The sequence below is a fragment of the Xenopus laevis genome, chromosome 1L (genome assembly GCF_017654675.1).
Source record: "Xenopus laevis strain J_2021 chromosome 1L, Xenopus_laevis_v10.1, whole genome shotgun sequence".
NCBI lineage: Eukaryota > Metazoa > Chordata > Amphibia > Anura > Pipidae > Xenopus > Xenopus laevis.
The window spans coordinates 61,708,709-61,721,903 of NC_054371.1; the positions used below are offsets into that span (position 1 = coordinate 61,708,709).

The window sequence follows — 13,195 nt, forward strand, 5'->3', positions numbered from 1 at the left end:
GAGCTAAAATACGTTTGAGCTAAATGTGTTTCTACACCAGGACTGACTCTGTGGCTCTGGGTGCAGACACAACAGAGAATAGATTAGAGTTTAGGGTCTCTTTCTTGCCCTGCGCTCAGTGTCGGACTGGGATGCCAGGGGCCACCAGAAAAGCTTAGACTGGGGCCCACTTTCCAAACTATTATTCATCCTCTCCTCAACCTCTTTATTCTCCTAGTCTTTTATCTCTACATACTATATTCAATTCCTCCATTATTAGCTTCTTAAAGAGGGAATGGCCAAGAAATAGGCCAAATGGTTAGAAGCAAGAGGCCCACTGACACCTGGGCCCATCTGGAGTTTTCCTGGTATCCCGGTGGGCCAGTCCAACACTGCCTCCGCTTATAGTGCCCTGTGCAGCATTGGCCTAAGAGCGCCAAAGATAAGTTTGACATTTCCCTTGGATCCATCATCTGTTGGAAACCCAGATTATTCAGATAGTTCTAAAAGACAGGACCTTTGACTAAAATTTCCAGTGAAACCTCAAATTTACATCCCCTGATTTTAAGTTCTTACGCATTTTACACCATTTTCTCGAATGTTACACTATTTTTTGGTCCCTGTAAAACGTAAATCCACTGTTCTACTGTATTTTGATGGCAAAAGACACTTCTATTTGGATATTTTAAGTTCAGATATTTCTTCAGACTTACTAACCTGTATCCAGAAAACCACAGGTCCCAAACATTTAAATTAATAAATCCCACACCCCTCCCTCTCCATTGCATTGCATAACAATTACATTACCTTGTCATTAAAGCCTTAATGATATTGTTCAAGTGTATAGTACTTTCATTTGTACAGACTGTTAAAGGACCAGTAACATAAAAAATGATATTTTTTTTAAAGTAATAAAAACATAATGCAGTGTTGCCCTGCACTGGTAAAACTGATGTGTTTGCTTCAGAAACACTACTATTGTTTATATAAATAACTGCTGTGTAACAATGCCAACAGCTATTCAAATGAGAAAAAGCTCAAGTTACACAGCAGATAGCAGATACTGCAAGCTCTATAGAACATAATGTTATCTGTTATCATTATTTATCCTGTGCCATATAGCCTTTTTTCAATTTCCGCTATTGCTACACAGCAGCTTGTTTATATAAACAATAGTAGTGTTTCTGAAGCAAACACAGCAGTTTTACCAGTGCAGGGCAACACTACATGATATTTTCATTCAGTAAAGGAACTAGGTGAGGACGGGCCTTGGTGTGGGCTGTACAGCCGGGCCCACCCTCGCCCGTGTGCATTTACTTTGCGGCTGCAGCCGGCTGCAGCGCGCGTGATCTGCCGGGGGGGCCTGCGGGGGTGCGGGCCCTGGCCCAGTTGCACCCTCTGCTCCCCCGGTAGTTACGCAACTGTTTTCATTACTTTAAACCACTTTCATTTCTTGGTGTTACTGTTCCTTTAAACAGTTTAAATACATTTGTCAGCTCATGAGCCTAATCCACATCATCCCCTGTGACATTGATCAGTTAGCAAGGGGATTCCACTGCCCTTATGGTCTATTTAAACAGGGTAAAACCACAGCAGATACTGTATTAATTCATTGTGATAGTAGCATCATGGTGTTGTCAAGAGCAGTAGCATGCATTGAAGTTTATTGCGACTGTATAAGCACAAGTCAAAAGAATACATGTTTACAGTATGTGTACTTCTGGGTGCCTTCATTATAACATTTCAAAAGTAATTGTAGAGCCCCGCTGGGTTTATGAAGTATCTGCATGGCAGGCTGACACAGCAGCCAAAGTGAGACTGGTTCATATGTTCTGTACACTGGGTTATATTAATAGCTTTGGAACCAGGGCCAAATATCAGTGTAGTATATTAAATGCGTATAAAATTGTTATAAAATGATGCTGCATTGTATATTTATTGTGTGTTTTAGTATTTGTTTAGTTATTTCTCTTATGCAAAGTTTAACTGTTTGTTTCCATCATTTATGTATCTGTAGCAAAAACAGTGGCTTTACCCCAGCCGACACAGTGGCAATAGTATTTTGTTCAACACACAAGTCCCTCACCCTTGGTAAGTAAAGAATTGTGCCATTAAGCACATAGCATTGTTTTCTAAATACTTATTTAATGCAAATGAAAAAAAATGTCTTACCAGTACAGCAATAAGTCTTTTAAATAAACCTTGTTTACATATTAGGGTTACACTAAGCATTTTGTATTTTCATGCAGCTTATGTGCAGTAGACAAAGGGGCAGCTGGAAATTAAGCCTAGGCTGGATCAATTTTGCACTGTCTACCTTTTTCTGGTTTCTGTCGGGATTATGTGTAAACTTCCAGCATCTACTAAAAGTTTTGCTGCAAAAATGACAATGTGATGCAGTCTGCTAAATGATAGGAAAAATTCCTGCTATGGAGTACAGTGCACTTCATTAACATTTGGTAGGAGAGAAAAATTAGTTTGGCTTATAAAAGACAGTTTATATCTGGCAGTTTTATTCATTAGTTGTTATAGCTACACATTTATCAACTTCAATGTTTCTCTAACATTCAGTAGCCAGTCACACACTCACACTTTGACACAGTCACTCTGTCTTATATAAATAGGACCAAGAACAGTACTCCTAGGATTTAAAGAATTGGCAAGCAAAAAAATGAAATCACTGTGCAACTCTCATATTTCTTCTACTCCGTCTCAAGAAAAAAACGCTGTGAAAACACACAATTGCATATATTCTTGGAAAATCTTTATTCTAGAAAAATTTGCATTAAAAACAGACTTATTAATTTATAGTAGAATATATTTAGGCAACTGATTCAGTGCATAACACACTGTTTTCAATATTGTTCCATTTAAATATACTATTTCATCTCAGTGGTTTTTTGATGGTAGACATGTGCTCCATGATGTGGTTAGCTTTCTATCTTATTTTGTAAATAATAACCCAGGGTGGAAATGTAATGTGTTTGAGTTGGTTTTCTATTATTTGTGGTTTTGGAGATATTTAGCTTTTTATTCAGCATCACTCCGATTTGCAATTTTAACAATCTAGTTGCTAGGGACCAAATTACCCCAGCAACCATGCATTGATTTGAATAAAAGACTGGAATATGAATAGGAGAGGGCCGGAATAGAAAGTAGAGTGACCTAATGTAGCAATAACATTGACTTTGTAGCTTTACAGAGCATTTTTTTTAGAAGGGGTCAGCGATTCCCATTTAAAAAGCTGTAAAAAGAAAAGGAAGGCAAATAATTTAAAAAAAACATTAAAAAAATGAAGACCAATTGAAAAGTTGCTTAGAGTTGGTCATTCTATAAGATACTAAAAGTTAACTTAAAATACCCCAGTAACAAATTGACACATTTATCAAAGCTGATCACTTTCTCACTTCATTGAAATATGTAACTTCTTTGAGCAGTTGAATACATATATTTCCTTTGGGGAAGTAGCATTCTGCAGCAAGACCAAACTTTAGTCAGGACCACTTTAGCTCATACTAACATTTTAAATATAGGACAGCATCGTTGTATCAGCCATGATTCCAAAATATGTAGTAAAGCAAATCTCACCCTAATTGATCTTCAAATTTGGCTCTACGTCAAATCACACCCTAACTTGCCTTTTGGCTTACCTCACTCCCCACTGCCTACCCAAGGCCCACATTTCGGGAACCACTGTCATAGAGGGAAACCAATTGGACCTGTTTGCTATTTTTTGCTGTTACCTTTTTGATCCATTCATTTTGGTTATTAAGGCATTACAAAATGTAAATGATGCAAGGCAGAACTATTATATGTACAAAATAAACAACACTTTTGTTTATATTGTTTTGTGTGAAACACAAACAGGGAGAAGAGCCTCTAAACATACACATGTGATTCATTTCTTTTATTACTATTTATGCCATTGATTGATTAGTAATTGATAGTAGCACTTTTTTCTATATTGAGTGATTGTGGATGAAGTGATTATTTGACCTTTAATTATGAATCTTCACATTGAAAATGACAGTGAGCTATGGCTTCTTCTAATCCAGCTGAAAAACCTGTCAGGAAGCCATTCCCTGGAGTTCATTCAGCCTGATAGCGACTGCTTCAGGAAAGCCTTCCACTATTACTGCCACACATCTACTGGCGAGCTGTACAAGATGGCTGCTTGTTAGCTGCTGTCACTCAATAGCAATTCTAGATTAACTCACATACCTATTCTGTTCGATAGATAAAACACTTCATAGAGTTTATAAACTGATGATTACAGATATTTATTTTATTGACTTTCAATACCAATTCTAAGTTTTGTGTATTAGGTATTATTAGTAATAAAAAAAGACCTTTGCTAGCGGAAGAGACGTGTGTGCCTGGGTGCAATTAATAGCAATACTATACCTTTTTCTCTAGAGATAGATAGATAGATAACTAGATAGATAGATAACTAGATAGATAGATAACTAGATAGATAGATAACTAGATAGATAACTAGATAGATAACTAGATAGATAGATAGATGATAGATAGATAACTAGATAGATAACTAGATAGATAGATGACAGATAGATGACAGATAGATGACAGATAGATGACAGATAGATAGATAGATAGATAGATAGATAGATAGATAGATAGATAGATAGATAACCAGATAGATAGATATAAAGCAATAAAAAACAAACATAGGATTAGTTAGCCCTTTAGAATGTCTCTCCCCTGCCGTTCCTTTTCAGTCTCTCAGCTGCATACAGAAATGTCACATAAAAAAAAATATCGCATATAAAAAATATATAACAATATTTTGTCTGTGACAAAAAAAAAGTTTCTTTAAAGGGAAACTCACACTAGTTATTTTTTGCTTTTCCAGCACAGGGTGCTTTAAGAATAACTGAAAATACTACACCATATTTTGTCCATGTTTTCTCTGCTTTCTCCGTTTGCTTTAGGCGCTGTTCCACAAGAAAATATTATGTATTTTTTATATGAGAGATAGATAGATAGATAACCAACAACTTAGATGAAAATGAAGTCTTCCTGTATCATGCATTTAACAGAGTTAACAATTGTCATTTTCAGCTACAGTAATTATAAAGCCTCCCGCTAGGATCCTGTGGTGCCATCTCTTGTGCCATCCATAAGACAAGTTTGCTTCCCTTTTAATCTATTGTTTAGTGACAGTAATGTTGAAATCAGACCTTTAATACAAGTAGTTCTATTGCATCTGGATTTCTTTACATTTCAAGTCCATGTACTCTGCGACAGACTGTTTTCTAGTAAGAAAAAGGCACACCAGTGTAGCCACCCCAAGTCATGCTTTTATTTTATAGAGTAGTTTATGTATATCCAGATATTGGATTGTGACAAAATACTGTACTTACTTTTTGATTTTTTTTTTTTTTTTTTAATCTTGAAATTGTATTTTATTATAGCATTACTAAATGTAATCACAGAACAGGAAAATTCAATACAGACTATTCTAATCTACTACTCTGTGGCTGTTGTAGAAAGCGCATGTCAAACTATAATTTTTAGACTACAAAAAAGCACAAGTCATACTGTATATGGAAGTTAGTCTGTGCCATGCTATGGAGGTATTGAAATATTGTTCAATGGAGGGCATTCTAATGTACCAATAGTATCAAATAGCTTGATTAATTACAGGTGCAATAAGTCCAACACATGCCCCCTTACAAGGCAAAACAATAGACTAAATCTTAGAAAGGCTGAATAAACAGACCAAGTGATATTGCAAAAAGTATATATTTACAACATCACAAAAATAAATCAATTTGGTCAAATATACAAACTAAGACAAAGTTGTCAGTAAAGTGTACAATTCAAGTATGCATACCACCCAAATTTAGTCAAATGCAGATAATCAGAAAAAGGAAGCGGATACCTTTGCCACAGAATGAGAACTACCTATCAAATTTGAATCAAAATGCAAAGTTGCGTCTCGGCAGCCGAATGCTGGCGAAGTTTCACTAGCATGAATTCGTCGGCACAAGCATTTCATAGCGAACTTTTGCTACCATTCGTGTCTGCTTAGGGAAACATCATAAGTACACTTACGTTAAGGTCAATTTGATCAGCTCGCCAGGTAAAACCTTGCGAAGGAAACTCTGGCAAAAGGGTTAACGTAATTGAAATTGTGCACTTTAGTGAATTTGCGGAGTTATGATTGTTTAATGATATATCTATAATAGTAGGGTCTCCAAAAGTAAAGTGATTACTCACCACATACGTGAAGTGGCCCAGGTGCACCACTCGAGCCCTCAGCACTGAGAGCGGACAAACCAAAAAACTAATTAGGAGCAGGCACTCAATGAAGGCAAACTTCCACCAGGCAAATCACGTTTTTACGCGTTTCGTGTCATAAACACTTATGACACGAAACGCGTAAAGCTGTGAACACAAACTCTCTTCACTGGTGGAAGTTTGCCTTCATTGAGTGCCTGCTCCTAATTGGTTTCTCGAGTAACGATTGTTTGCCAGAGAGAAAATTCCCCTTGCGAAAGGGCTTAAAACTTTGTTAGCGATGTACTCTAGTGAATTATCCTCTTTTGCTAGCGAATTGTCCTCTACGCCTGTTAGTAAATTGCCAATGTCCCTGCGGATTCGATTTCTGACAAATTCTCGCTAGTGACGGCCACTTCACCCTTTAGTGAATTGACCCCACAATGTCTTAGTAAAGCCAATTCTCACTATAGAGCTAACTCTGTCACCATAAAGGCACTTCTCTTTGAGAAACTGTTTCCCCCGCCAAAGGGGCAGTCTAAAAGATCCCATACTCTGGTTAGGGGAGATTTGCCTGGAAAATTGTTTGTAATGAGCGCTCTGCCAACTGCACTGGAAGGAGTTCTGTGTGTGGGTGGCCATGTTTGGTGACACGTGTGCAATGAGGTAGTCTCCCTGTTCACTCATTCATTCGCATGTAACAGCATGCGCCCCAACGTGGCCAGGCTTATTTACAAATGTAATTTTTGGCCATAAAGCCTGAGCTTGACCTTCCCTTTTTGGGCAGTCGTAATGATGATGCATAAGAGTGAGACAGTTGCGCAATACAGCAGTTTTCATTGTTATAAAGACCCTTCTGTGACAATATACATTTGCATTGGACACCAGTTCTTAGTACATAAAGTTTTATGCTCAGTAAGTATTGTTAGATGGCACATACCCTTGTACAAAACAGTGGCACCAGAATGAAGCTTCCCACACTGTGCATATGGTATGTAAAACACCAAACTTTATATTTCCTACACAGCTTCCAGAATGAATTTTGAAAAAAAGGCACATTTCCTCTCTCCCTGCATATAAATCCTTTGATTGCAGCATTTCTCAGATGTGTCCGGAAATGTCACCAAAGGCTTTTGTGTCCTGATGCCGCCTATTCATCTGTACATACTGCTAGCAGTAGGTTTTTATTAATATTTAGAAAGTTTGCCTCCAGCAGTACTAAAGTGTGCATCAGAGAAACAACAGTTGTTTACCGCGTTTGAACTGGAGAATCTCGCCCCAGAGATGTGCTTTCACTTGAAGTGTACATCTTTCAATCCGAGCTCACGACAAAGAGACACATGAAAAACGATTGTCATTCAGGGCTGCACCTCTCCAATTATTTATTTGGCTTGTGGCTTCCAAGAAGTACGGCATAATACAGAGAGACACATGAAGCCCGAATTGCTGCCTTTAATGACAGCGCATTCATGTTTCTCTGTGACATGTATATATACTTAAAAAGAATAAAGTAAACAGGTTTCTAAAGAGGATATTGTTAATGGCATTAACCAGCTGTCTGAAGCTTTTCCGGACCCACACGGAGGAAGAGATTTAACATTTCCCCCTCTAGTTTTATAGCTGGCGGCAACTTTGGATGGAAAAAAATGACTTTAAAATACAGGAGAACAGGAGATCCAACAATCTTGTTTTGGACGCATCTTGCTGCTTGTTTTGCAGATTTGCCTCCATTAATTTGCTATTTGAAAGAAGAGATTAAAAAAAAACCTAAAGGTAACTAGGCATGTAAAAATATATAATTAGGAACAGGATGTCTTTTGTTTATATCTTGCAGGTTTGCCTCCCTGTAGTTTACCAAAGGCATACGCCTCATATAATCTTAAAGTTAAGTTTGACAGAACCCAGACTTAGGCTCCTGTATTTCCCCTTACCCCCTAATTCTTAAAGGGGTTTGTCCCCTTCCAAAACGTTTATCAGTTCAGTTAGTTTCAGATAGTTCTCCAGAAATAAAGATTTTTTTCAATTACTTTCTATGTTCTGTTTGTGACCATTTTTGTAGTGTTGAGGTTGATACATTTCTTATCTTTGTCCCTGCTGAGCAGAATCCCTGAGTTTCATTACAGGCAGCTGTTAGAATTGATACAACAGTTACTAATACTCCAGTGATGCTGCTGAGAAATGTAATGTAGCAAATTGTAACAGTTCAGAATCTACATTTGGCTCACTGAGCTGCCAGACTGAAACACAAACATTAAACTTCAATTTTGGAAAACAGTAAAAAACAATAAGTGGAAAGCTAGTGAAAAAAGTCTTTATTTCTGGTGAAGAATCTAAAAAGAATCTGAAAACAACTAAACTGAAAACATGTTTGAATGGTGAAGAATGACCTATAGGGTAACTTTTAATGTACATGCTGTTATTTGATGTGGCCCATGGGCAAAGTAATCCTGTTCAATTGGAGTGACCCTCCACAGTCTCTGTGCCCTCTTCCCTGTTGCTATTTAACTTCATATCCTTGTCCGCTCTCCGTTAACTAGAACAAGGTTCCACTATAAACTGGCTAGACGTAAAAAGAGTGTTCTACTTCTCATAAAGGAACATTTTGATGATGAGGATAACAGCTGAAGCCCACGTTTAAGGCTATTTTTCTTTGTATACAAGAGAAAAACTTTCAACGATTCAGCTTTTCTGTAGGTGTTTTGTAGAGTCTACTGTAGTTACCGATGTCCTGAACCTTAATCATTTCCTGGAAAAAAAAACAACAGAAGTCCTTGGGAATGAAATGGTCTCTGCAAATTTAGTGTTTATTATAGGGTATATCTGTTTTAAGCCAATGAGTGAAGCGAGAGAAATGTTCTCTCAAAAGTTGGCAAACTAACAGTGAAGTAATAAGCATCATAACGCGAGGCAACAGAAGGTTCTCTTTATTTTTGGACTGCTAAATTGCACACCTTAATAGTAACCTGACTAGAGCAGAATGTTCTAAATCCCAGAGGGTGGTGGAAAGGTAGGCAGGTGGTGAGGACCACTCACTCCAAACTCTTGCACTGGCTCTTGATAGTTGGGGAAAATATTTTCTCTCTTAGATACTCATGGTGCTATGAATGTTATAAACTAAAAATTGTTATACCTGTACACAGGGGCGTAACTACAGAGGAAGCAGACCCTGCGGCTGCAGGGGGGCCCAGGAGGTATAGGGGGCCTATGATGCCCTAATTAATGAGAAATGTCAATATATATTGGTAAAACAGGGCAACCTCTGGAAATGTTGGGGGCCCTAAAATTAATTTGCTGTGGGGCCCAGTATCATCTAGTTACTCCACTGCCTGTACAATTATTATAAAAAAGATGTAAACAAAGCTTTTTGCAAAAGGAAAAATGTTATTGATGATCTGACTGGGCTTCTCTCTTGTCTTCTCTCTTGGACCACAAGATGGGGCTTGCAGTTAAACCTGTAAAGGTCCAGAATTTGGATCCTTTACCAGATCAGTACAACACTGGGCAATCATATTTTAAACTGCAAGCTCTGCAGGATAGCTAACCAGTGGAGTTGGCAGGAAGGATTTTACCCTATCCTGGCTTTCCCTTCAAGCGAAAAACTTTAGTGGTGCCTAGTACTATAGAACAGTGTCAAGCTCTGTTGGGTAAATGTAGAGAAACTTCATGTGAGATCTAGAGACATGGCCTGCTGTGCATTAGTGATTTCCCCTGTGTTTGCATCAGGTAGTAATGTGACAGTGACATGCTCTGTCTTTATTCCTTTATTCCTCCGCAGTATTGGGAGAAAAGCTTTACTAGAAATGACTTTAGTCAGAAAGGAATCCATTTACGTGTGCCACTTAGCATCTCCCAGACAATACATTGTATTAAAGAGGCATTTTTGATGAATGTTTTATAAACATTTTTCAGCATGACAGCTTAAAGTCCATCTAAATGCATGCATAGTGCTCACTTCCATAAAGTCAAATGGCATCTCGTAAAGTCTCATCGGAATCTGTCGAGCATGGAGCAGACAATCAGTTCCTGTAGAACTTAGCAATTCATTTGCTTCGATTATATTGCTCCAGAGATCGCAAGATGAAAAGACCTGCAGTGTTGCATCTGCTTAAATGTATATTTGTACCAAGTACCAAGCTCTTATGCTGGAGTGTTGAGAGGTTATCACATCATGTTTAGGAAAAGTCTGTTGGCTTCAGTTGTTATTCAATAAGAATAGTATCAACCCTAAACATGTCACTTGATACTGTTCTTATGAATGTAACTTACTGACACAGGTATGGGACGGAAACCCCTTATTCAGAAAGCTCCAAATTATGGAAAGGCCATCTCCCATAGACTCCATTTTATGCAAATAATCCATTCTTAAAAATGATTTCCCTTTTCTCTGTAATAATAAAACAGTAGCTTGTACTTGATCCAAACTAAGATATAATTAATCCTTATTGGAAGCAAAACCAGCCTAGTTGGTTTATTTAATGTTTAAAGGAGTTTCTAGTAGACTTAATGTATGAAGATCCAAATTACAGACAGAACTGTTATCCAGAAAACCCTAGGTCTGAGCATGTAGGACATTTGAATATAAAAGTAATTTAAAAAAAATAAAACATACATATATAAACTTCCCATAATATGGCAGAAACTAATATTGTATTTGCTTTTGGTATTTTCATTCATACTCGCAACTATAAAACAGACAATAGTGTCTGAAAAATATAAAACAGAATATGCCATTAGTATGGGCTCATGCATACAAGACATTTTGGACTGATTCAGATCCTATTGTCAGTGTTACTAGTAGATAAGCGCACTGGTGTATATGCAGGGCAATTAAAGGCATCCATGCATCTTAAAGGAGGAACTATTATGAATAATGTGATACAATATGTAAAAGAAAGAAGAAGAAAAATTCTCCTAGACTGAGCTGCTTATGCCATAATTAAAGGCCATGGGGAGTGCAGCCGGTTACCAGGGGCAGCAAGAAATATAAATACAGGTATGGAACCTCTTATCCAGAATGCTCGGGACCTCGGGTTTTCCAGATAATGGATCTTTCCTTAATTTGGATCTCCATATCTTAAGTCTACTAGAAAATCATGTTAATATTAAATAAACCTAATAAGGCTGGTTTTGCTTCCAATAAGGATTAATTATATCTTAGTTGGGTTCAAGTACAAGCTACTGTTTTATTATTACAGAGAAAAAGGAAATCATTTTTAAATATTTGGATTATTTAATTATAATGGAGTCTATGGGAGACAGGCTTTCCGTTATATGGAGCTTTCTGGATAATGAGTTTCCGGATAATGGTATATACATACCTGTATATATAAATTCAACCGTCTATATCTGCAATATATACTGTATGTGCCTCTCCCCTCAACTTGCTCAAATGCAAAAGAAGCGTTGCTTTTAGAGTCCTGCTCTGGTGCTAAAACTTGCTCCAAGAGTGGTACTCCATATTATTGGGGTTATGTTAATTTAAACCCATAGGGCAAATCATTAATGGAGAGACACTGTCCTTTGAAAGAATCTGTTTGAAAACTCTAAAGTCTCCCAAAAATATCCAGTCTTGTGTAAGTCTCTTCAAGGGGATTATAAATTCCATCTGATAGACAAGACTTCTGTATTCCCAGTGCCAGGCAGCTGTATCCTGTCATAGAGCGCTATGCAGCGCAGCATAGACATTTATACCACACGCTTCTATCACACACAGCTCATGCACATGTAAATGGGTTTATAGTATCTATATCATCTCATTTACCTTTAGCAGACAGATCAGCGTTTTGTTCACTTTTTTCCTGAAGCTGAAATACAAATTAATTGGCAGAATATACACACTGCACTTTTGTCCAAGTGTATTAGCCCCATGTATGTGTTTGCAGTGTAAAATCTAGTATGAATATATAAAAGGCAAATTGTGTCATATCCGTAATCTTCTGTTCCCAGGAATCCCTATGCTGAAGATCGTGTTTGCAGGATACGAACATCTCTCACTAATATCAGTTCCTCTGCTAATCTACCACCCCGCTCAAATCCTTCTGGGAAGTGTATTAGTACCAACAATCAAATCATGGATGCTATCAAGGCGGAAGGTAAATATCATTCTATGTGTGCATGTATGTATGTTTATACATATATATATATTTGAATGCAAGACTGCTAGTCTCACGTAATTGTTCAATATCATATGAACACAGAAGTGTGGGCAGATATGTACAATATTACATGCACTCCCCACATGGTGCTGTGTTGTAGGGATGGTTTGCAAGGCACATAATTATTAGTTGTACATTCACACAGCATTTTTATATAAATAAATGTATTGTTAAAAGTCCAGTAATACAAATATATATATATCCAAGATATATGGCCCAAGGCTCAATTAGTAGTTAAAAATCTAAATTTTTTATAACAGTTCACTTTTAAAATGGTACATACTGACCCCGCATGGCCCACCTGGCGCGTTTCATACCCTCCGGTACTTAGTCATAGGTGTCTTAAAAGACTCTCTCAAGAGACTCTCTCCGACCAAATCTGCAAGGGTTATTTCCCCTTATTTATCAATACATTTTCCCGAAAAGTTTGAGGAATAAATCACGAAAATCGATTTTTTGCCTAAAAACCACAAAATCTTTGGATTTTTACATGAAACCCAGCGCAGATCAGGATATCTTCCGGAGCTTTCCCATTGACTTATATACAACCTCCGTAGGTCTGAGATGTCGGATTTTCATATTCGGACTTTCCCATCCTCGGGGTATAATAAATCATGAAAAAAAAATGTTGTTCCACTTATAATTTGGATTCTATAGTAAACAAAACTAAAAATTTTCGAGTTTTTGGCATTCGGACCTTAAAGAATAGTGTTCACACAAATATTCCTATGTTCATTTGAATGTTCATAGAAACACTCCCAAGCCAGAGTATGTGATTTACCCTTGAGACCCTTAAATACCCCAAAAACCCAGCAATG

At 37.4% G+C, this 13,195-nt stretch overlaps 1 protein-coding gene across 1 annotated transcript in view; it reads left to right on the forward strand.

The window, feature by feature from the left end:
* slc10a7.L (solute carrier family 10 member 7 L homeolog) overlaps positions 1 to 13,195 on the forward strand; it is a gene marked incomplete at its 5' end in the record, with an annotated part of 123,382 nt that overhangs the window by 106,677 nt on the left and 3,510 nt on the right. The window contains 2 exon segments of the mRNA NM_001172194.1: positions 1,997 to 2,070; positions 12,169 to 12,314. Of these exon segments, the coding sequence (NP_001165665.1) occupies positions 1,997 to 2,070; positions 12,169 to 12,314 (220 nt within the window).